Here is a 23154-nt window from a genome sequence, read left to right as displayed (position 1 = left end):
AGTAGTCAAGAGACAGATGCAATAACTTCAGGAACAGCAACATGACAGGAACAAGTAAGGAAAAAAGTACCTTTTAAGTAAGCAAAAAGAAGAAAAAGAACACTACGGAAGAGAAAAATGGTCTTGTCTGCAATAAAACATCCAGGTACTGGATCCAGATCTGCATTAACGTGCCTAATCATTGTCACAAAATGACATTAAAACCTTTTGGTTTGATTCTGTCTTCCAGATGATGAGCACTGCTGAGGAGAGACTTCTAATCCCCAACAGCTCTTAACACAATAGACCTCAACCCCAGCTGAAGACTAGATGCAAGACCGCCAAAAGTAAATACTGTGGATATTTGTAGGGACTCGTAAAGCTCCTCTCATGTTTCAGTTTTCAGTCTTCTCATGTTTCACGTTTTCAGACCACTCATTGTGACCTACAGTCAGCAGAGAGCACAGACCTTTGCAGTGCAAGACTTTGAACTACATCCTGCTGCACACCTTGGGTTTGAGCAGAAACAACTTGTTTCCCAAGGCAGAATGGAAGCATGGGAAGACACTCAAGAAAATATTCTTGGGAATACACTCGAGAAAATATTCTTGTGAGAGTGAATATGCTTGAAGCATTTTGCCCTGGAATCTGAAGAGTGTTTCTCTTGTGAATAGGGAATGGGAGCCCAGGCCTCACTGAGGACAGGTCATTTAATGTAAGGGCAGCTGTTTCCAATGACAGTCACAGAATGGAATCACAGCACAGTTTGAGTTGGAAGGAACCTTAAAGCACCTCTTCTTTCAGCCCCAAACCCTATCTGCCCTGTCCTAAGGAAAGCAGCAGCTCCATGCCCAGGACTACGTGGCTTTGGGGGTTGTTGCCAGTGCACTCATGGACCAGCCTGACGCTCACCTTACAGGTTTGATGCCCTCAGACCTGTCTCCTCACAGGACACTCCTAACAAAAGCCTCTGTCAGCAGAACAATTCCTCCTAAACTTCCTGATGGCTGAGATCTGAAAAACAAGCGGGTGGACACCGAGGATTTCCCCCTGAGGTCACTGAGAGCTCTATAAAGGGCACTTGCAAGCTGAGTCCTGGTCCTGGGGCTTGCCTGGATGAAAACGCTGTGCTGGGTTAGTGGCCATACACCACAAAGTGGATTCATGCATAAAGCTGCCCTTTACCCTTCCTCCCTCTGGCTCCCAGCTCATACCAGGCTGCACAAGCAGCTCTCCAGATCCCTACAAACTATCTCTATCACCACACACACCGCAAAACTTCTCTATGGAATTAGTGCTGGGTTGATCAAAATAAATCCTTATTTATCTGCTGCACACAACCGAGGGATGGAGTGATGAAGTGCATTCTCTCACATGCACTGAGAGTCAAGTGCCACAGTAAACAAAAAGTCCCAGGAATGGACTCATTTTCACGTACATTTTGGAAACCTGCATTCTGCCCAGTGCAGAAGGGAGCAGGAAAGGGAATTGTCTTGAGGAAAACAACCCTTGCATTACTGTATAATCAACAAAATTCCATGACATTAGTGCCTCAGCACTTCTTCCTCACACAACGTGTCACCTCAGCAGTTGACCACAGCTCCATGAAGAGCTCCAGGCTGCAGACTGTGGAAAAGCCCCAGTCAGAACAGCCTTGTACAAATTCAGCATAAACTTTCCTCCACAGAGAAGCGCTGTGATCCAGCCTGCATGTGTTTTCACTCATAGGACACCTTCTCCCCATCACAGGTCAAACTGCTTTAGGGAAGTGTCTGTTATTAGCATGTGCCTTTTGTTCCTCAGTAAAAAAAAAACCTGTTGTCGTTGTATAAATGAAATATCACCCATCTTGGAAAAAAGGAAATGAATCAAACCAAAATAAATGAAGTTTCTAGATCACAGCAACCTACAGCTATTGCACAACCCCGGTCTTTGCCAGCATCACACTGTTATGTGGCCTACCTAGAACCAGTGTGTGCCAGCAACAAAACTGTTTCCCAAAGCTGAAGGTCAGAAACCCAAAAACCAGCAATGCTTCACTGCTCAATTCCTTGAGACCCCACAGGCCAAGGTCTCATGGTTCAATAGAACTCATCACACACATGGATGAGACCCCACAGACCAACACAGCCAACTCCTGAGGAAGACCAGTCTGGGTGAGCCCTGGCAGCCACCAGCCCACCACAGCCACAGGCAGCACTGGGAATTTGATTTCACTCCAGCCTTTCTTTGCTGTCCCAAGGATTCAAAGACAAAAGGCATCTCTGCCAGGAAAGCCACTCCACCAGTGGTCGAGCAGACAGGCCATCTTCCTGGAAGAGACCTCCAGGAGAAGAGACACCAAAAGCTGTGCTAAACCCAAGACCTGAGGAGCAGCAGCCAGGTTCAGCTGGGCTGGCTCATTTCCCCCATAATGCAGCACTGTAACACACACCAGTGTGTTACTGCTTGGTGAAACACATCCCTTTTGCCCTCTGAAATTCTAGGAATTAACTTTCAAAAATAAGTGCAAACATATCAACAAATCAGCCATTATATAAAACCTCTAAAAACTGACTGCAGCCTCACCACGACCCTGTCATCCCATTTCTCTTTCCAACAGGAAGGTTACTGCAAATACTCCTACAGTTCAAGATCCACAGCCTACCAACCTACCTGTAAGACTGGCTTGCTACAAACTCCCACCTGCAATCAACAGACCCCTCAGAAATTTTTAATTTTGTAACTTGTCCTCCAAAAGCCACAGCACTTGGAGCAGCTCCGCTCCCTGGTGCTGCAGGATGGGGACAGCAGGGATGTCACACACCCTGGGGACGGGTGTGCTGGTTACACTTGGGATACAGTTAGTTTTCTTCACAGTCACTAGTACAGGGCTACTTTCTGTTCTCTCTTCTCTGAAAGCTTGTTTCCTTTGAAAGTCACAGGGATCCCACCTTCAGCTGCTGTCCACTGGTGCAGCTGCACTGCAGTTGGCTGTACCAATCCTCACTCATTAAACCTGGGTCCCTATATTTTCCCTTCCCTACACAGACCCTTCCAGGACCTTCCCCTGGCTGCAGAGGGTGTGGCAGTGTCCGTCCTCAGCAGGGAGATGCTCCTGGCAGCAGCTCAGAGGCTGCCATAACCCAACCCCCAGGTGCCTACAGACAGCACCCTCACCAAATTTCCATCACCAATTCCTGAATATGCCTGTTTCCAGAATTCAAGCTGTGGATGTGCAAGAGGAAGGCAGAGGAAGGAGAAGGACCTGCCCAAGGGGATAAAAGTGTCTGTAAGTACTCCCTGGGCACATCTAAAAATGTCCAAGTAATCCTGCTGTATGAAGAACTGCCGTGCTGGTCTGTGATCTCACACCCCACAATTCCAGCAGTGTAAAGCTGCACCTCAGGCTGATCTTTCTCACTCTTGTTTTCTTTTGAGGGATAATTTCCAGTTTCTGTGGATAGATCCAGAGTGAACCTCCAGACCCCATGACATTTGAATCAAGAACTGGAGAAGAAACAGAGCTTTCTCCACTGCTAAAGGAGTTCGGGTGCTTTTCTTGTGCACAGGTAACAAAATGGGTTTGGATTTCAGGCTGGATAGGCACATCTGCACTGACATTGGCAAAGGTGGGTTTGCAAATAATCAAGCTCTGAGGAGGAGAAATGTGTTTCAATCACTGGTTTTCAGCTTATTGAAATCAAATGATGCCTTTGCCGTCCTGTACCCGAGTCTGAGGGCTCACTTATACAGAGCAATGGGAGTGATTTCACTGTGCACAACCCTCTGGGTTAAACATCTCCATGGGAGGTCCCACAAGTCCAAGTTTTAGTGTTTCAGTTACTGAGGCTGCATAAACACTTTAAACCAAACCAGCTGAGCGCTGTCAGAGCTGCTCTGCCCAGGCAACACCAGTGACTTCGTACAGCAACAACCACTTGTACATGTGTGTATTTATACACATAAATACAACTCTGACTACTGCATGTGTTTGACTTGCTTTAATTGCGCCATCCATTTATATAACCATTTATATAACTTATTTTTAAATCTGAGGTAACTTATCACTGTAATTTGCATGAGCATGCTCAGATCTCCCTAAAAATACTGATCAATGATTGGCTCTCATTTTCAAAGTGCCCTTTGCATGTGTTCTTTATACATATATAAATATATATATATATATAAAAATTTATAAACACACGGAAATCCTGATAGTACCCTGACATTACCTTTTCATGCTCTATTTTGCATGACAAACATTCTGAGCCAACAGTAACGTTCACAGGGGAAGCTCCAAAATGAGCTGACAGAATCATGAGGAGGGAAGAAGGAATGGGAATGATTTTCAGTGTCATATTTACAAAGAACTTAATATATTAAACCCAACAACAACACAATTAAAGAATGATAAATTATTAACAGAACCCCCAAACCATTCTTGATTGTTCCTGTTGTTGAGCTCCATGACCTGCTCTTGTATCCTTATTTCATTTCAGCACTTCGAATACATTTTTCAAAAGATTAACATCAAATTTCAAATGACTTAATTACAGCTTTATCACATTTTATTCCTATTTCAAGATGCAAATTGGCTTTACATGTCTCCATGTACATCCATGCTGCACTCTGCATGTCCTTGCCATGCCACCCTCCAGCCAGCTCACCTCCGGGATAACCCATCCATGTGGCAGTACAGGATCCTCCTGCCCACAGAGTGCTCAGCACTGTCCCATTGCTGAAAACAACCACTGTGGAGATGCTTCATCTTCACCTTTGATACACATGGCAGGTGTGTCTGGGAATGATGGATAACATACTTGATAGAGGGAAACAAAGCAAACCTGTATGTTTAGAAAACCATGGCAGCAATAGGCATACATCACACGGGTGCCCCAGGAGACCAGGCACTGGACTGGTGTGAAATGGTGTCCTTTATGTCCATGGACTCATAATGACTTGTTCCACCTGGTAATTCCACCCTGGTTGGACACACTTTACCAGCTGACTGGTAGCACTGGTCTCCCTCACACTCTCCCTTTTACAAGCTCTGTGATGGAACAGGTTGACGATGATGGATTGGTCAAAGTGGTTTGTTCTCCCTCTTGCCTCCAACAGAACCTCTATTTACTGAAGCAGGTCCCAGGGCTCTGCTGCTGAGCAGATTCCTGCTGTGGACTGTGTGGTTTGGGGTTTATCACTGTTCATCAGCAATTACAGAGCACAAACCTACACACCACAGCAACACCTGCCATGGGAGGTTGTTCCTTACAGCTTTCACAACAGCATCTCCTCCAGGACACCACAGACATCTCCTGCAAAGCCTTGCAATAACTGGCAGCCCATCAGGTGCTGCAGCAGTACAAGCTCTCAGGAATGTCATAGGCCATTCCTAGAAAATGAATTAACTCCAAATTAACATTACATTTTACAAAACTGTTCTTTTAAGCCCTATTTTCGGATGAACCTGGCTCAGTAAACACACAGAATCACAACATGGAGGTGAACTGGAGCTTACTCCTGTGAGAAACACAGCATGACTCTGGATGGGGCCCCAGCCCTGGGAATTTCCGAGGAGGGAAGAGAGGTTCATGCTCATTCTAACCTAGGGAGACATGGTGGGATTTACAGAACTGTTCAGGGTACGACGATCTGACCAACAGCCAGAAGGAATCTCTGCCCTTGTAGCTGCTGGAATGGAAGCAGGGCAATACCAAACACCTTTGAGTCACATGGCTGAAGTGTGAATGACCTTCCAGTGCAGCACACCAGCATTCCATAAGGTAAATCTGCCCAAACTGGAATGTGAACTAAAGCAAAGAACAGCAGGAAGCACACAAGGGTCTTCAAGGTTCTGGGCAAGGCACCTGAGGGACCCAAATCTCCTCTGAGCACACAGAAGGAAGAGTTCATAAGCTCAGCAAGTATCAGAATTTGAAGTAACCAGATATTTTAAATGGAACCAAGCTCCCAGCTTCTTTTCTGGGAAACACATGGCATCCTGCCTGGGATGGCAGCAGCCCTGCCTGGCAGCCAAGACCAACGCTCCCAGTGCCAGGAGCCACCAGCACTTCCCTGCTTACACCTTTAACATTTCCCTGTTTAAAAAAACAACAACCAAGCCCACAAACTTTAATCCAGCTGAGGAAGACAAATGAAATAGTATCCCAGTGAAGCTCTAAGTGCTCTTGAAAAAGAACTTCCCACCTCTCAGTCCCCAGTAGGACAATTTACTCCTATGGTCTTATTCTGGCAAACGAGGTACCTCCGAGATGAGATTTTTCTTCTCCCTTCTTATCAAAGCTTTTATGTGGGTCTGTGCCATTTCAAAGCACAACATATTTAAAAGTTTAAAAAGTAAATCTGAACTCAAATGGAAGCAGTAACAAAGTAACTTGTCCAAAACTGATTTCCTTCAGTTCCAGATGATGTCATTACCGGTGAATAATAATGCAGACATGAATTTGCTGCCAACAGGAAACACTGCAGCATGGAATGGAATGGAATGGAATGGAATGGAATGGAATGGAATGGAATGGAATGGAATGGAGTGGAGTGGAATGGAATGGAGTGGAATGGAATGGAATGGAATGGAATGGAATGGAATGGAATGGAATGGAATGGAATGGAATGGAATGGAAGAATAGAATAGAATAGAACATCCTGAGTTGGAAAGGACCCACAAGAATCATCCAGTCCAGCTCCTGCCGCTCCACAGACACCCCAACAGTCCCACCCTGTCCCTGAGAGCATCATCCAAACCCTCCTGGAGCTCTGGCAGCCTTGGGGCTGTGTCCACTGCCCTGGGGAGCCTGGTCAGTGCCTGACCACCCTCTGGTGGAAGAACCTTTTCCTGATACCAGCCTAAACATGTCGAAGTCTCATGTAATTTTGAGCCTATTTTCAAGTTACTCCGAATGCATTAGGAACCACTAACCTCACATTTTTGCAACTAATTTGGTCCAAACTGCCATGGAAACCCCTAAATATTTTTTAATGCTGAACTGTGGAGAAGCAGTAACAGACCCAAATAAAATACCCAGTGACATCCAGTGCCACTGGCAGTGAGTTAGCAGTGGAGATTGCACAGTGCTATGGTGGAGTTCAGGCTGATGTAAAGTGCTTTTTGCACCAGCTGACTTAGATGTCAGCACATCAACCCACCTTGGCAGGAGGCTGGAACAAGATGAGCTTTAAGGCCCCTTCCAACCCATTCTGGGATTCTGTGATTCTATACACAATCACAAACTTCCTCTTTTTCTCCAGACACTTTTCATGCCTTTTTACAAACATGGCTTAAAGTGTTAATGCTTTTTTCCTGTTTGTGACTTATAGACACAAAATCAGAGCTCATACTTGCTCTCCTCAAAGGGATAAGCCTTACATGAGGAGTGAACCCTTCCAGCACATGCAGGCTGTGCTCCCCAAGACACTCCATCCTTCCTTAAAAAATGATTGTGGCACTTTCGTCCCCCCGAGGCCCTGTGGCATGAGCAGGACCTGGGTTGCCTGATGCCGCTGAGCCTCCAGATCAGCATGGTTTGCAGCTAAAGAATCAATTCTGCTCTGGGGGGGATTTTGGAGCTCCAAGAACACAAAGAAACACAAAATTCAGAAAGAATAATGAAAAGGCAGCGGCAGCCAGCAGGTTCAGACCGTGACCACAGGCAGCCAGGCAGGCTCTGTGCTCCCACTCACTGCGAGATTCCAGGTAAGTGTTCTTCAGAAACACCTCCTTGACACACACTTTCCTTCCTCAAAGCATTGGCCAACTCTCACATCATGAAAAAGCAGAAAAAATGATTCTGAAGAGCATTTGTGGCAAGTGCTTGGGATCTGAAAAACTTCCTTGTACCGAAGCAGAAAACAACAGTTTTGCTTGTTCTAAAAAAAAAAAAAAAAAAAAAAAACAACAAAAAAAACACCAAAAAACAGAACACAAATAAAAATAAAAAAAATAAAAAAAAAAAGCAAGCAATAATCCCCAACTAACCAAAGAGACCTGCCCACCCCCCCAGCAGAAAGCCTCCTGGGAAAAAGCTTAGGCTTGAGGACTTAAAAACATCAAGGTCTGGTTTGTCATTGAACACAACGGGCAACAGCAATTCTGATTGCAACCGACATGATGAATTGATCATTTCCTACTGCCCTCTGCTTTGGAAGCATCAGGGAACAACCCCAACTCCTGCTTATTCCAGGCCTTTGGGTATTTTTCAAATAGGATTGTAATTGAATTTCAACCACGACTTCAGTTCAGCAATTTTAAAATGGAAAAATCCAGCAGTATTGTAAAAAGGGACATAGAGTGCATATGGGCCTTGAGTAGCTGGTGAGTTGGCAAGCAGCCTGGTAGGTACCTCACAGCTGAGTTACACATGGAGTGCAACAGCTTCACTCCTCTCTCTGGGCTGCGTGTTCTGCCACATTCCCCTTCCTGCCCTTTGTAACAGCTGGTGCTGTGGGCAGGGCCAGTGCCTGTGGTGGCCCCTGGCCAGAGCATCCCCCTCCCTGGACCACTCCAGGGCACCTCCAGTGAAGCCCAGTGCTTGGGCAATCCTTTACTGGTGTGGGCAGCCAACACCATGAAAGGGCAGCCCCAGTCTGTAACTGGGAGTAGAGCACTCTGCCCAGTGACACACTTGGTGCAGGACTGCACTTACCATCTCCTCACTGGTGTTGTAACTTGTGGCATCTCTGGATCTCAACCACAGTCACCCCACGGACACCCCTTTCCTTACCTGCTCCCCCTCAACACAGCTTGCAAACATCAGCAATTCATCTGAAACACAAACACCCTCTTTCAGTAACACCCACAGCACCCAACATGGGCAGTGGGCTGTGTCCAGCCTGCAAACGAAAGGGATATCACCACACTCCCCATGAAGCAGTCACAGTCAGCAGTGACCATGCAGGAGGAACACACAGCTGAGCACACCCAAACCATGGAGTGACCCAGGATGTAAATTCAGGGAAATTTTGCTGAGAAAAAATGAAACCCAGAATGGAATCCAACAAACCTCCAGAAGAGCAAGCACGTGGCATTTTCTGCATTTCCAGAAACCACAACATGTACACAGATCTATGTTTCCAATAGCAGATATAATGAGAGCTACACATGGTGACACACACTCACAGAACCCACCGTGGACTGTCACTCCTCTGCCCTGCCAGACACCTGGCAGGCTCTCGAGGAGAGCTGTGCATTCCAGACACACATTCTGCCTTAAAGAAATAATTTTTGAAGATTCCAGGCAGCAGAGGCCGACTCCACACCCTGACAGGTTTGCTGGGCTTCTCTGGAACAGAAACTGCCCAGGCTGTTGCTGCACATGTGGCACACAGTGTCAGTCCATGCCTGGCACAAGGGGAGCCAAGAGGACACCTGTGAGAGCAAATGCCCGTTTGGAGGCTGGGATTTGGGGATTCTACAGAAGCAGGTCTAGTGGCCAGTCAGCCATCAGTGGCTGGCTGGGGAAACCCAGCAAGCTCAGATCATGACACTGCTGCCAGCCCTTCCAGTCCTCTTCTGACTCAGCCTTCCAGAACAGCTTTCATTCCCCTTCCTCTTCCAGAGATAAACTATTCACTTTCTTCATTAGGTTACATATTACATCTACAATATTAACATATTTAAATTAATGTGCACACATGAGAGAGAGTTAAAGTGAACCCAATCAAAGAGAAATTAACTAATTTGACAAAAACTTCAAAGGAGAGGAGGGGCAAGGCCAGTAATGGAACCTTGTCATCCCATCACTGTCCTCTGCCTGAACCTCTGTGTTTAACTGGTATGTCTGAAAATATAGAATTATGAAATGGTTTGGGTTGCGAGGGACCTTAAAGCTCATCTCATTCCAACCCCCTGCCATGGGTAGGGACACCTTCCACTAGCCCAGGTTGCTCCAAGCCCCGTCCAGCCTGGCCTTTGAAACTTCCAGGGATGGGAAGCTTCTCTGGGCAACCTGTGCCAAGGTCTCCCACCCTCACAGGGAAGAATTTCTTCCCAATATCCCATCTAACCCTGCCCTCTGGCAGTTTAAAACCAGACCTTACCCTGTCACTCCATGCCTTGTCAAAATCCCTCTCCAGTTCTCTTGGAGTCCCTTCACTATAATTAAATATAAATGTTGATTATTTAACACAGAATTGTGACTTGAACAATTTACAAAGGAACTTTAAATCCAGAGGGTCTTTACTCTCCACAGTTCCACCAACCACACAGGAATCAGTGCAGCTCTGTGCACTCCAACCTGGGCACCAGCCACGCTGCAGCCACAGACAGAAATGCTGAAGGACCAAGAAAAGCAGAAAGAATCATGCAACTGCCCCTCAAAATAAATTTTTAGACTCTTGCATTGAACAGGAGCTACCATTACAAAATCCAGCCTGGTGGAACCACAGCAACGAACTGCTGCACACTGAGGGATCCCTGCTCCACAGCACAGCTCCTTCCAGCACAGGAATGGGCTCCACACTCACCCCAAGGGTAGCAGCACGTCATTTACCGAAACCTCAGTCCTAGTTTTACCAACACCTCTCACCCCAGCCTCGCTCAGCTCCCAGTGTTTCATCCCCACCCGTGACAGCTCCAGGTGCTGTGGAAGGAATGGGTGTGTTTCAATGGATGCAGCAATGTCCTCAGGAATCAAAGACTGCTGGAAGATGTGGGAGTAAAACTGCAGGGGACTGTGAGCTATATGCCAGGGTGAAAGGCAGCGGTGGGTGAAAAACTGTTACTATTTCTGATACTGCTGGTAAAGCTGGAGGAGAAAGTCAGTGCCGAGGCTGTGTGTGTCAAGACACCGTGCCCTGAATGGATGGAGAGGGCTCTCAAGGAGTTGGATACATTATTTCCCTTCATTCTTTGGACACAGAGGGAGTTGCACAGGTCTGTTACAAACTGAGCCAGTGTTTCAGAGACATCCCACCCCCACGCTCCCGGGGCCCTGCGGGGCTCTGCAGGTCGATTCTCCCATGGCGCTGTTAATCCCTGCTGGATTTTCCAGTTTTACCCTCTCTTCAGCATCACAACAGACTGACCAGAGAACCAGGATGGCTTTCCCCAACCACCCCAGTATTTACTCCTGGAAAAGGCAGGCAGCTGGGGTTGGCTTTGGAGGGGTGATTCCTATTCAGCCCCACTGAGGAACACCAAGCTCTCCTGCAGGACTGACGATGGATTGTTCCCACAGCCAACAACTCCTGGGAGCTGCCAGGTTGTAGCTCTGCTGCAACACCACAGTTGTGACTAAATCTAACACATGCCCACCCCATCAAGTGATTTCACTTCTCTTAAGTACTCACACTTTGACTTATCAGTGCCAGTTCATCGTACTGGAGAGATTTTTTTCCTTGCTCAAGCTCCAAGCAAGGCTGAGGACCTCTGCTTTAATTCATGGGCCAATTCAAAAGGCAGAAACCCAATTTCAGAACCAAGTTGCTTAAAAAATAACTAGTCAAGTCATATCTGGCTCCTTTAGAAGTTTAATGCAGATAACCAACATTTGTCTGATAAGTTAGTGCAAATATAGACAAAGCAAAAGGGAAACATGAATGTGGAGTGGAAGAGATGGGAAAGACATTTACTGAAACATGGTCAACAATTAAAAGGTCTCTGTATGGAATGAGAAAATGAAGAATATTTCTTGGGCTATAGAAGAAATGTTCAGCTACTCCCTCAGCCTAACTCAGATGAACAATTTTATCATCTCATGACTAAAGAAGATGACTTGATGAGCAGAAGCACATCAGAGTATTGATGGCAACACCTGACTGAGAAAGAGGCTCTTCACTAATGCAATAATACAGCACCTGGAAACTGACAATAAAATAAAAAACTTGGATTGGAAATACATGTGATTATTTCCAATTACAAACCAATAAACCCTCGGGACAACTCCTTAGTGGATTTGTTGACTTTCCCTCAAGACCAGCTGTGCTTTCATGCGGCAGATGTGTTTGTCCTGATGCAAAAGAGTTGGTGGATAAGAGTTCTGAATACTGCCGAGAACCACTCGGGTACTAAAAACTGTGAATTTGTAGGATCTTCTCAGAACACGCCTGAGTGTTCTAAGGCCTCCTCAGCCATCTCAGCAAGAGCAAACTCACCCCTCTCAGAACAAGTCCCATGTTCCCCTGTAAGGAAACGGCATCCTCAGCTTTTCTAGCCCTCTTTAACACGCTCTACCATCTTTATGCCTTTCGATGGCAAAGCTTCACTGAGAGACCTTGCCTCCAGACCAGGAATTAATCAAGTCTTTGGGATGATTAATCCCTCATCAGCAACTAACTGAAGAGTAGCAGCATGAGTGTTTTGGACACGATGAGCAGGGATGAGAAACTGAAGAGAGGTGGCCCATGGACTCCCCTCACCAGCAGAAGAGCAGCCTTGGGCCACTTTGGGAACCCTGGAGGTCTTGTGCCTTCTGATGACACTTCTGGGACTTGGATTTCTGAAGTGACCATAGAAAAAAAGACTAAGTAGCACTACATTCTTTGCTCAATGACCCTTCATCCAGGTGTCCAGCAGGACTCATCACCACGACAGCATTCTTTAATTCCCCAAGAAATATTTCTGGGATAGGAAGGAGTTCATATGCTGTACTCATGGTAGCCTGCAAGGAGCCAGGGGTTCCACTGGTCCAGCTCCCAGCTAATTCCAGCCAACAAGCCAGTTTAGCTAAATAAATTAACAGCACACTAGATACCCTCAAATTTTACATTCCTTAGCAACTGCTGCAACTGTATTTAAAGAGATTTAGGATCAGGAATAGAGAGGAAATCCCAAATGAAGAGCACAGTGACCCAGGAGATGCTCTCCCTGCTCAAACACGGACAAAGCAGCAACAGCACCCTGAGCCCTTTCACCTCCCCTCCTGCCCCGACCCAGAGCCTTTGCTGAGATGCTCAATAAGGGGACTAAATATCACTTAGAACCTGGCTATGGGGACTGTGCTCCTGAACAATGATCCCTGGCTGTTCCATGTGCTCCTGACACATGGGACATGGCACATATGGCACAGGAACAGCGTTCCAGCCAATTTTCACATTTCCATCCCCTTGCATTGAGATGTTAACAGCAAAAATGGAGGTTTAAAAAAAAAATCAAAACCACTGACTCCCAGTAGAAATATCTCACGTCTTCTTTTCTCTTGTTACATCCTTCCAGTCTGCCAGATGAAAACTTCGAGGAGAAATGGTGTTTTTGAGAGTAAATGTACCATATATTTTGCTAAAAGAGGAAAATGCAACGAAATCCATGAGCAATTCCATGAAAACAACAAGGCACCGTAACTCCAGCAGCTCTCACGTAGTTCCAGATTACCAGGTTAACAACTGCAAACAGGAAATGTAAAAACATCTTTGTTTCTGCAATTCTGGTTTATTTTTTTCCAGTCAAAATATACTATTGCTTAACTTTCTGCTCGTCTCGACCACTTGCTAAAACTAATGGATAAAACACTAAAAATTGCTGAATATCCCATTACAGGCCTGCACTGGTTAGCTGGGAATCTGTAAGCACATACAGACACAGTGGAGCTCAGTGTCCTCACATTTGTCCTGCCTGGAAGTTCAGGACCAAGCCCTGGCCTCATCTGCAGAAGGAGCACCCGTCACTTTTGGGGGACGTGCCTGGGAGGAAGAGAAGAGGGGAACTCCTCCATGGGCTGCTGGTCAGGGACCCTGCACTCATTGTCAGCCTCTTCTGACAGCTCTCCACAAGAGCCAGGAGAGTGCAACAAGGAGGGGTTTGCACTCTCCAAGACCAGACAAAAATCATCCCTTGGCACCCTGGATGCCCCCTGGCCTGGCATCCCAGAGCTGCAGAACACCAAGCACCAGAGGAAAGCAGGAGATCACAGAATCATGGAATCCTTCAGGTTGAAAAAGATTCTTAAAATCATCATGTCCAACCATTCCCTATCACTGCCAAGCCCCCCACTGACCCGTGTCCCCAGGTGCCACATCTACACATCTCTTAAATCCCACTAGAGATGCAGACTCCACCACTGCCCTGGGCAGCCTGTGCCAGTGCTGGACAAGCCTTTTAGTAAAGATATTTCCCCTAATATCCAATCTAAACCTCCCCTGGCACAACTTGAGGTCATTTGCCTCAGGTGTGATCACATCACACTACAGAGACCATGGTCCCTGGGACACCACTGCCCCTCAGAGAATGCTCTTCTGAGGGGCTTGAGCTGCTCAGTCACCACGTGGAGTGGGGGACAAACCCCCCAGGAAAACAGCTACATGAGACCTGCTGAGATTTGCTAAACATCTTGTTATTGTCAATATATTGTAAACAGGAGGTATTTGGATGCAACAAACAGCCAGGTAACGTCCAAAAATAGATGTGCATAGAGCCCTAAAATAGACTGTGCACAGGCTCATTGTTTTCAGATAAAACTCTGGAAAGGAATTACTATTCATATCAGTCAGCCAGTGTAAGATTTGCTAATGTACACCCACATTACAGTGTTATCAGCCACTGATAAGATACATAACATGGTCACTGAAAAACCCAGGTGATCTCACAGCATTAGCTCACCTGTATCACAAAAACAGCCTCCAGCACTGCTACAGAGCATCTTTATAAGATATTTTTAATGTCACAAACCATGTTTTAATTAAGTCTTTTGAGAACTGTAAACCTACAGGCTGCCATACTGGAGAGAGCTGTCTGGACAAGGAAAACACATTCAGTTTTTGGTGTAGATATATTTTACTGCTACTGTAAAATGTATATTGGTCAGAAAGAAGAAAATATATTAAGGTAATAGTAAAGATGCTGGGGTTAGAATTTTAGAAAGCCTTAGAGTGATTCTATAACACTTTCTCTCTTCCCCAGTTTCTCCCCATATGTATTTACACAGCTTTAATAACTTTTTTCCAAGACATCTTAACCCATTTCCTTGATTATGGAGATATTCAGCGCTAAGGAAAAAGTCCCCCTCTGCTTGCAGAACTCATTTCTTTGTTGTGACATGGCTTTAATTTTTCTGATTAAGAGGCAGCACCTGCTCAGGCTGCTGCCATCCTGCTACTGCTCAACTTAACAGGTACCCAGGTGCCCACAGGACTCACAACACAGTGAAGACAAAGGCTCAGGCTGCTGGAGAGCACTCATTAATCCACCCTTTTTCTTTTTTCTTTTTTTTAATGAAATATGAATTGTGCTTAACATTCATAACATTTTCAGAGGTGAAATCTGGGTAAAACCCTCTGAAATTAAAAGAATTGTTATATATAAGAACTTTTCTGTGATCTCTACTTGCTCTCAGGTACCAGAGGACCAGACAGTGGTCATGTAGGCCACAACTTCCCACACTACTGTCCACTCTTGGTATTACTTAGACTTGGATTTTCTAAAGCATCCTTTAATTAGCAGAATAATGCCATGATTTGTGAGCTGACACAACAAAACCTCAATGTCCAGGCCAGCTAAGCACTCATGGCACTTAAATTCCTCTTTGCATAAACTGGAGTCATCAGTTCTTCTCACAACTGGACTCCATGTCAGTTGAATGCTTTTTCAAACTGAACCCTCAGGCTCTTCTAACAATCAAGATTAAATCCAAGAAACGCAGGCACTGTGAGCCTGGAGGTGTCTAATGGTGATGCTCAGTTCCATGGCAAAGGACAGATCGAAGGAGAGGCACCTGTTCTCCTTCACAGCCAGCTTTGCAGGCCAAGATGTTGCCCTGGCACCACTGAAACCCATCCACTACCCAGGCAGTGGTGTAGAAGAGGAGAGGAGGCTCAGAAATGGGAAGCTGATGCACTTCTTGCATGAGTAGCTAAACAGGGAGCCTTTCCTATTGTTCAGTTGTGCCAAGCACTGTTCCTGAGAACACCAGCATTACAATACCACCATGGGAATTTTAAGGGTGAACACCAGTTTCTGTGCAAACTTGGTTTTTTGAGTAAGAATTCAAACCTTTTAATTTAGACCAAAAGCAGGGTTTTAACCTCCCCGTGTATTTTCTCTGCAAGATAAAACCACAAATAAACACAAGGCCAGGTTGGACCAGGCTTGGAGCAACCTGGTCTAGTGGAAGGTGCTCCTGTCCACGGCTGGGGATGGAACAAGGTGAGTTTTAAGGTCCCTTCCAAACCAAACCATCCTGTGATTCCATGATTCTACGATAAAACTTTATATTTGGAAATCTGATACACAAATTGAGGCTCTACTTCTAACAAATACTTGCAAAGTATTTCTGCAGCTGTGATTGATACTGCAACGACCCGAGCGGTTCTCTGAGGTCAGCTGAAAGCTTTAATGGCACGTTAAAAACTCTGACTTGTTTTCCATCCTGAATCCCAGGCTCTTCCTCAGAGCACAAATGGTTGGGAAATGGCAAGACAAGAAGTTTATTCAGCCACGCCAAAGGACCAAGAACACAGCACTGACAACACGGCAACACACAAAACCGACTCACTGCACCAGCCAGCCAGACTTGTGGTGCTCTGGAAGGTGGTGTTAGTCATCACTGTGGGACCACACAGCAGTATTATGGAATCCCAGAATGGTTTGGGTTGGAAGGGACGACCTTAAAGACCATCTATTTCCAACCCCATAGGCAGGGACACTTCCCACCAGACCAGGTTGCTCCAAGCTCTGTCCTTGAACACTTCCAGGGGTGAGGCAACAATTACAAGTCAACAAATCCACCATCAGTACTGGGACAAGTGTGCCACACATTCCTACCTCTGTGCAGCCCTGGACATCTAAAAAGAATTTAACTGAAGATATAACATGGAATTGAAAGGAAAAAAGCTTCTTAAGTTCTCTGGTCAGCTTCCAGCAGAATAAGTAATGCTGTGGTACTGAAAGGAAAGTCAAAGTGACAGCAATTTCAATCTGAAAACAAGAAGGTTTTAAGCAGTTTTAAGTTCCAATCTTCTTCACATTCCACACCGAGATATCAGATTTTTAACACAAAAGTAGGTGTTTTTCTTTGTTTGGGTTGTTTTCTTTCTAAGGCAACCAATGCCCATTAAAGTGTCCATGCAGATACTTCATCCACAATAATTACCATGCTTTAGGGGCTCTGCAAAGTAATTTCTAAACAACCTGGCTTGCTTTTTTTTGCTGGGAACAGAGGACAAGAGAAAGCATTCTGCTATAGGCATTAGCATGGCTTATTCGTGATAGCTGCTGTGGTCAGGTTCCCAGGGTGACTGAGGCTGTCATGTTGACTAACTCTTCAGGAAAACTTGAAATAATATGAAATTTTTAGTTATTTGAAAAACCTACACACCTTGGTCATGTCTGAACTCAGCACACAAAAGGAAATCATTTTGTGCACAGCACAATTAACCTCAGGGACTCCCTCTGCTGTGATAATACCAAGGCAAACAACGCTGTAGTTTTAGGATTATCTTCATCTTCAATTTTTACCCAAATTTCCAAATTTGCCCACAGCTAGCGATAAGCCTGGGTAAAAAAGAGGAACTAGATGGTGCCATGCAAACCCAGACCTGTTTTTGAAAGGAACAACACTGAACATTCCATTATGAACATAAAATCTCCCCATGCACAGGGTTAACTTTGCAGAGTAGCACACTGTGCTTTCCTTAGCCCAGCCATGGTTCACTCTGTGCACTGGGGCATCCTGAGCAACCCAAATCATCATTTTAGGCTACTCTAGTAACTGCATGAGCTGCTTTTAGGTAACTAAACCTTTTCCTAAGTTATCGACCTCTGCTAGGCCTGGGGCAAGAAGGTTCAAAGTTTACATATACATGTGATAACATAAACAAATACAAAAATACTTGTTATTTCATTTAGCAAGCACGACCCCACCCTACAGCACCAGGTGTGTGTTATAAGAACAGGTAACAAAACACTGCAGAGAAAATGAATAATTTACCTCCCCTCACCTACAGCTGTACCGAGTAACCCCGTACAGATTTCTAGCTGAACAAACTAGTACAAAAGGACTTGCATTTCCTTGGATGGGAGGTTCTGTAATGTTCCCATCGTAGATGAGAAGAGGCCTGTCATTATGCACAACTTCTTCCAGCCCTCAGCAACTTGTCAGCAAACCCACCCCTGCCACTCCCAGCTGCTGGGAAGGTGTGGGGGAATGGAGGATGTCCCTGAGGGGGCTCCCACCCCACACACAGCTCCCACATTGCACAGTTCCAACATCACACAGCTCCAACATCACACCCAGCTCCCACATCACACCCAGCTCCCACATCACACCCAGCTCCCGCCCCACACACAGTGCCACTGGTCACAGCCAGCCAGCAGCGTCACCTGGAAGCTGAGGAGAAGGCAGAGTTCCTCACCTCACCTCACACAGCTGTACAGGCTGTTCCCCCAAGGTGATGAACCACCTTGTCCCACACCCCCTGTGCCCAGAGAAGCTCTCCCGTGGCACAGCTGGCACCGAGCTGTTTGTCCAGCCAAGCCTACCCTGGAGATGGCAGAGTGTCCCTGGGCACCTGCTGAGTCTCAGCTTCTTCATACATCAAGGCCACTCCCTCCTCCTCCTCCTTTCCTGGCCTTCTCCAAAGCCCAAAGAGCCACCTCCCACCCCAAGCACTCCCCACACCCTGGTGTCACTGCTGCCTGCAGACCTGGTGCTGGGTAACAGGTGGAACACACCAGGGCTCCTCCCTGCGATGGGATCCAAGAGGTGAGGACCCTGCACAGGTGCTGGAATGGCCAGGAAACCAGGAGCACCAAGGATGGGCTGTTCAGGGCAGAGCATTGAGGCAGCTGAGCCCAAACTGCCACGTAAAACAACACATGATCTGCACAAAAAGAGAAGTCCAACAGCCCCGTGCCCGCTTGAGCATTATTGTCTGGAGCAGCTCAGGCAAACAGAGAGCACAGGAATGATCCAACCTCAGTCTCATGAGGAGTCACAACCAGTGTCCTGTGAACACACCAGCAGCTCCCTGGCTCAGCACGTAACAGTGTCCAAGGGTCTCTGATGTCAGAGTCACAACAGAGGGGCCAAAAATCTTCCAGAGGAAGGCACAGCACTCACTGAAACATCAGCAACATCACCCCAGACAGGCTGCCACAGGCTGCTGACCCACAAAACAACACAGACACCTAATTTCCATCACAAGAAACCTGTCAGGTGTCCGTATCAATTCAGTCACCACATGCAGGCCTAACACCACAATGATGGCACTGCCCAGGCCAGCATAGTGACCACTCCAAGGTGCCACCTCCCTGTCACACAGGAGGTTGGAGCCAGCGCTGAGGGACCACCCTGACATTCTTCAGGACTAAGCAGTGATTTCTGCAGAAAGATCTAACACCGATTCACAAGAGAAAAACTCCCTGGAAAAGACAATAAAGACCATTGGTGATACCTAAAACCCCCAGAGAAGCCCGAATCCATCCCTCTGGCACAGAATTTGGGAAACAACATGGAGCAGCGATTGCCAAACTTTAGCCAGTGTCCTGTCAGCACACTGCCAAGTACCCAGTGGTGGTCTGGAGAGCACTCATCCCACATGTGGCAAGGGTTCCACCGCCCTGTCTCCAGCTTCTAAACTGCAGTACATAAACTTAACACACTTTTGATAATTTGAAAATATCAATTTGCCATCAGAACAGCCAAAGTGGCCACAGACATGTTGCCCAGCCTCAGATGTGAGGGAGACTGTGACTGCTGCAGGGCTAAACCCATGAAAAACATTTCTTTAAATATTTGGGAACTCCCATCAGAAGGGAAACATGAAAACACCTGACCCACCTCTATAAAACCAAACCAGAAATGTCACCCTTTTTTCTGAAATGCACACTGTACATCATGTTAACAAGAGACAAAAGTATGATTAAATGATTAAAACATTTAATCATTTGCCTGGGCAAGGCTCCTGAACACTACGCAGCTTGGCACACTTGCTCATTTTTGGTGGCAGCACCTATATAACATTGTATTTTTGGTTGCAGTACTATATAACATTGTATTTTTTTGTTGCAGTTCCATATAAATATTAACACCAAGAGTGTTTTGAATGTCCAGGAGAGAGACAATTTTATACAACCAAACCCTGATTTTTATTTCCTTTGTTGACTATTTATTTGTTTGCATAATACCAAGAAAAACAAACAGGGCCATAGATAAACTGTTTGCTACTAAATACTCCATGAACTTCTCAATACAATTATCTCAGGTTTTGACACGGTGAGAAATGAACTCCTCTTCAGTTTCCTTTCTTTAAAATCAATCTCTGGACACTACCATGAGCTAAAGAAAAAGGGTGCAGCCCCCCCCAGCAGTGCTACAAATCAATTCTACCTCTTTATGCCACAAAACGAAACACCTTTCCTTGTGCTATTGACCCTGAGCTGCCCACAAAAAGATCATCTGCTTGATCAGTTACAACTAATCTCTTTCCATCCGTTTCAATCCAAATTTACCACCGTGTGCAGGCAGCTCAAACTCCTTTTGCCGTTTACCTCTTCAGGAATCCACTCTGTCATCACCGTGCTTGAAAATCTCGATTTTTTCACGTTCTTAAACTTTCTAAGTTTCAAGTACACATGCTTGAGGCTTCTCTCCAGCCTCACCTCGTCATCTGTGCCCGAGTCCTCACTGATACGGGCCAGCCACGTCCTTCAAAGCCTCCTGTCCCGCACCACACGTGCAGAGCACCCTTCTGCCAGCACTGGCACTAGGACTGGTTATTTCTGTATTTTCCTTCCTGTTTCTACACAGCCTTTTGCGTAAATGGCAGAACATAATTCCTGATGCCACGGCAAAGTTTCCTGAACAGTTTTTTCCGCGCGCGGAAGATGCGCGGGTGCCCCAGGGCCCGCTCGGGCATCCGAGAGCCGCACGGGCAGTGCCTCTCGCCTCCCCCGCCAGCTGTTCAGAGGAGACGCTGGGCGCTGGTTCCCATCAGAGACAGGCAGCCCAACCCGACCGAACCCCTGCCGCACAAAGCGCTCGTCCAGGTGATTTACCTGATTTTAATTGCACTTTTTACACTTTTATCACTCCCGCTGACGCTCCATCCTCCTCCTCCGTCACACCCGGAGGGAGCGAGGGGTCCTGCCGGGGGGCTGCCCCCGCGCCCACCGCCCTCCACCTGCGGCCCCCCTTCCCCGGCACCGGCCGCCCGGGCGATCCGGTGGCTGCTGCGGCTCTCGGTGCCCCCAGCCGCCGCCTCCCCCCGCCCCCATCGCACCAGGCACCGCCGAAGTTCCGCCGCCCGCCCCAACTCCGCCGCGGCCGCCCATTGTCTGCGCGCCGGGAGGCGCTTTGGGAGAAACAAGCCGAAAAGCCGAGTCCCCCGCCCCGCCCGGCCCCCCCGCCGCTCCCCTGCCCGCGGCCCCGCCAGGCAGGCCCAGCCCCGGCCCGGGCCGGCGCGGGGGTCCCCGGGGGCGCTGCCCGGGGGAGCCGCCCGGGCGCGGGGTGGGCGCCGCGCCAGCGGGGTCCCCCCCGGCCGCCCCTCGGCCCCGGTCCCCGCGCCGAGGGGCTCCAGGGCGGGCGCTCCCGCAGCCCCCGGCCCGCCCCGGCCATGGCCACCCTGTCACCGGGGAACACCCGCGGGGGGCCGGGGCGCCCGAGCCCTGCCCGGGCGGGAGAGGCCGAGGCGCCGCGGCCGAGCCCGCTGACAGCGCGGCCGAGCTCCGCGTCCCCCGCCCCGGGCCCGGCTGCGGGAGGGACGCGGGGCGGCCCCGTCCCCTCCCTGGGTGCGCACAATGGCCCCCGCCACCCCCGGGGGCCTCCGGTGTCAGCGCGGGGGGAGCAGCTTTGTGCGGGTAACGCGGCCCCAAACCCCACAAAACACACAAAACCAGCGCGCGGGCAGCGCGGGAGCGGCGCCGGGGCAGAGCCGGCTCCTCCTTCCCCCGCGCCGGGAAGGCCTGCGGGAGGGAGCGCGGCGGCGGCGGCGGCACCGGGGGCGGCGGGGCCGGGGGCCGGGGTGCGGGCGCGGTGCGTTACCTGCCGTGGAACCAGTCCTTGCAGGCGTCGCACTCGATCATGAAGCGGGTCACGTCGTAGGGCAGCCGGCAGATGCAATAGACGGGCACCGTCGCCATGTTCGCGCCGATCCGCTCCGCTCACGGCGCCCGCCCGCCCGGCCGAGCGGAGCGCGGCGAGTGCGGGCACGGCGGGGCCGGGGCGCGAGGGGGGGACGCGGGGGGGAGAGGGGAGAGAGTGGGAAAAACGAAATAATAAAAAAAAAAATAAAAAAAAATAACGCTAAAAAACCGCGGCAGTGGATTTAGGGCTCCTGAGGGGCAGGCGAGCGGTGCCGGAGGACAGGGAAGCGCTGCCCGGAGCCGGGGGCCATGGCCGGGTCCCGCCGCCCGCCGGCGCCGCGGGCCGGGGCTCTCTGTTGTTGTTGTTGTTGTTGTCCCTCCAGGATGGTGATTCCCGGTGCTCGGCGATCGCGGCGGTGCCCCCTGGTGACAGCCCGGCGCGGCCTCCCCGGCGGGCCCGGCCTTGCGTCAGCCCGGAGGGAGCGGGGCCGAGCGGGGCCGGGCCGGGCGGAGCGGAGCCGAGCGGGGGCTCCCCGGTCGGGGCCGGGGCGCGGCGGGGGCTCGGCGGAACGCGCGTGTTTGTGTTAACCCCCGCCTGCCGGGAGGGAGCTGCCCAGCCCGAGCGCCCCCGCCCGCCCCGCCGCGGGGGCCTGCGGGGCGGTGCGGGGGGACCGCGGCGGGGGGCGCTCGGGGGGTGCGGGGACGGGGGGACCCCGCTCGGGGGGTGTCAGCGGGAGCGCGGGGGGCGCTCGGTGTGCCTGCGGGGAGCGGGGAGCTCCCAGTCCGCCCCGAGGACCAGGAAGCCCGGGGAAGTGGCCGTAAGTGCGGTGCGACCCGCTGGAACAGCGCCCGGGGGGGTGTGCGGGTGGGGAGGGCGGGTGGGGGCACATAGATATGGACGGGGCTGCTTCACATAAAAAAAAAAAAAAAAAAAAAAAAAGAGCTTCTTTCTATTCACTAAAATCAAATCTGTGAGGGTTTAACCACCTGGGAGTTTTACTGGGAGTTGGGATGAGATGGTCTTTAAGGTCGCCTCCAGCCCAAAGCACCCTGTGATTCTGTGACTGTGTGATTTCTGCCTTTAAAGTCACCACCTGCTCTAGCAGAGCCCTTTCCCTGCTGTGACACCAAAGGGATGGTAATGAACACCTTGTTCCCACCAAGAACCAGATCCCAGCAGCATATGGGCTCTGAGAGGACACCGAGGCACTGGCTGACTGTGCACC

General features: G+C 48.9%; 1 protein-coding gene across 3 annotated transcripts in view; it reads right to left on the bottom strand.

Moving 5' to 3' along the window:
* Positions 1 to 22452, bottom strand: part of PHF2 (PHD finger protein 2) — an 82721-nt gene extending 60269 nt beyond the window's left edge. For 2 of the 3 annotated variants that reach the window (XM_051793232.1, XM_051793234.1), the window contains exon 1: positions 21888 to 22451. In XM_051793232.1, coding sequence (XP_051649192.1) covers positions 21888 to 21985 — 98 coding nt within the window. In that variant the 5' untranslated portion in view covers positions 21986 to 22451. Of the gene's footprint in view, positions 1 to 21887 lie in introns of all 3 variants that reach the window. The other variant, XM_051793233.1, reaches the window with a different exon arrangement.
* Between the last annotated feature and the right edge of the window lie 702 nt (positions 22453 to 23154).

This window comes from Manacus candei, unplaced genomic scaffold, assembly GCF_025592945.1.
Source record: "Manacus candei isolate 608988 ecotype Guabito, Panama unplaced genomic scaffold, ASM2559294v1 h1tg000036l, whole genome shotgun sequence".
NCBI lineage: Eukaryota > Metazoa > Chordata > Aves > Passeriformes > Pipridae > Manacus > Manacus candei.
The sequence above is the reverse complement of the archived record's forward strand: the minus strand, read 5'-3'. Positions and strand labels throughout refer to the sequence as shown.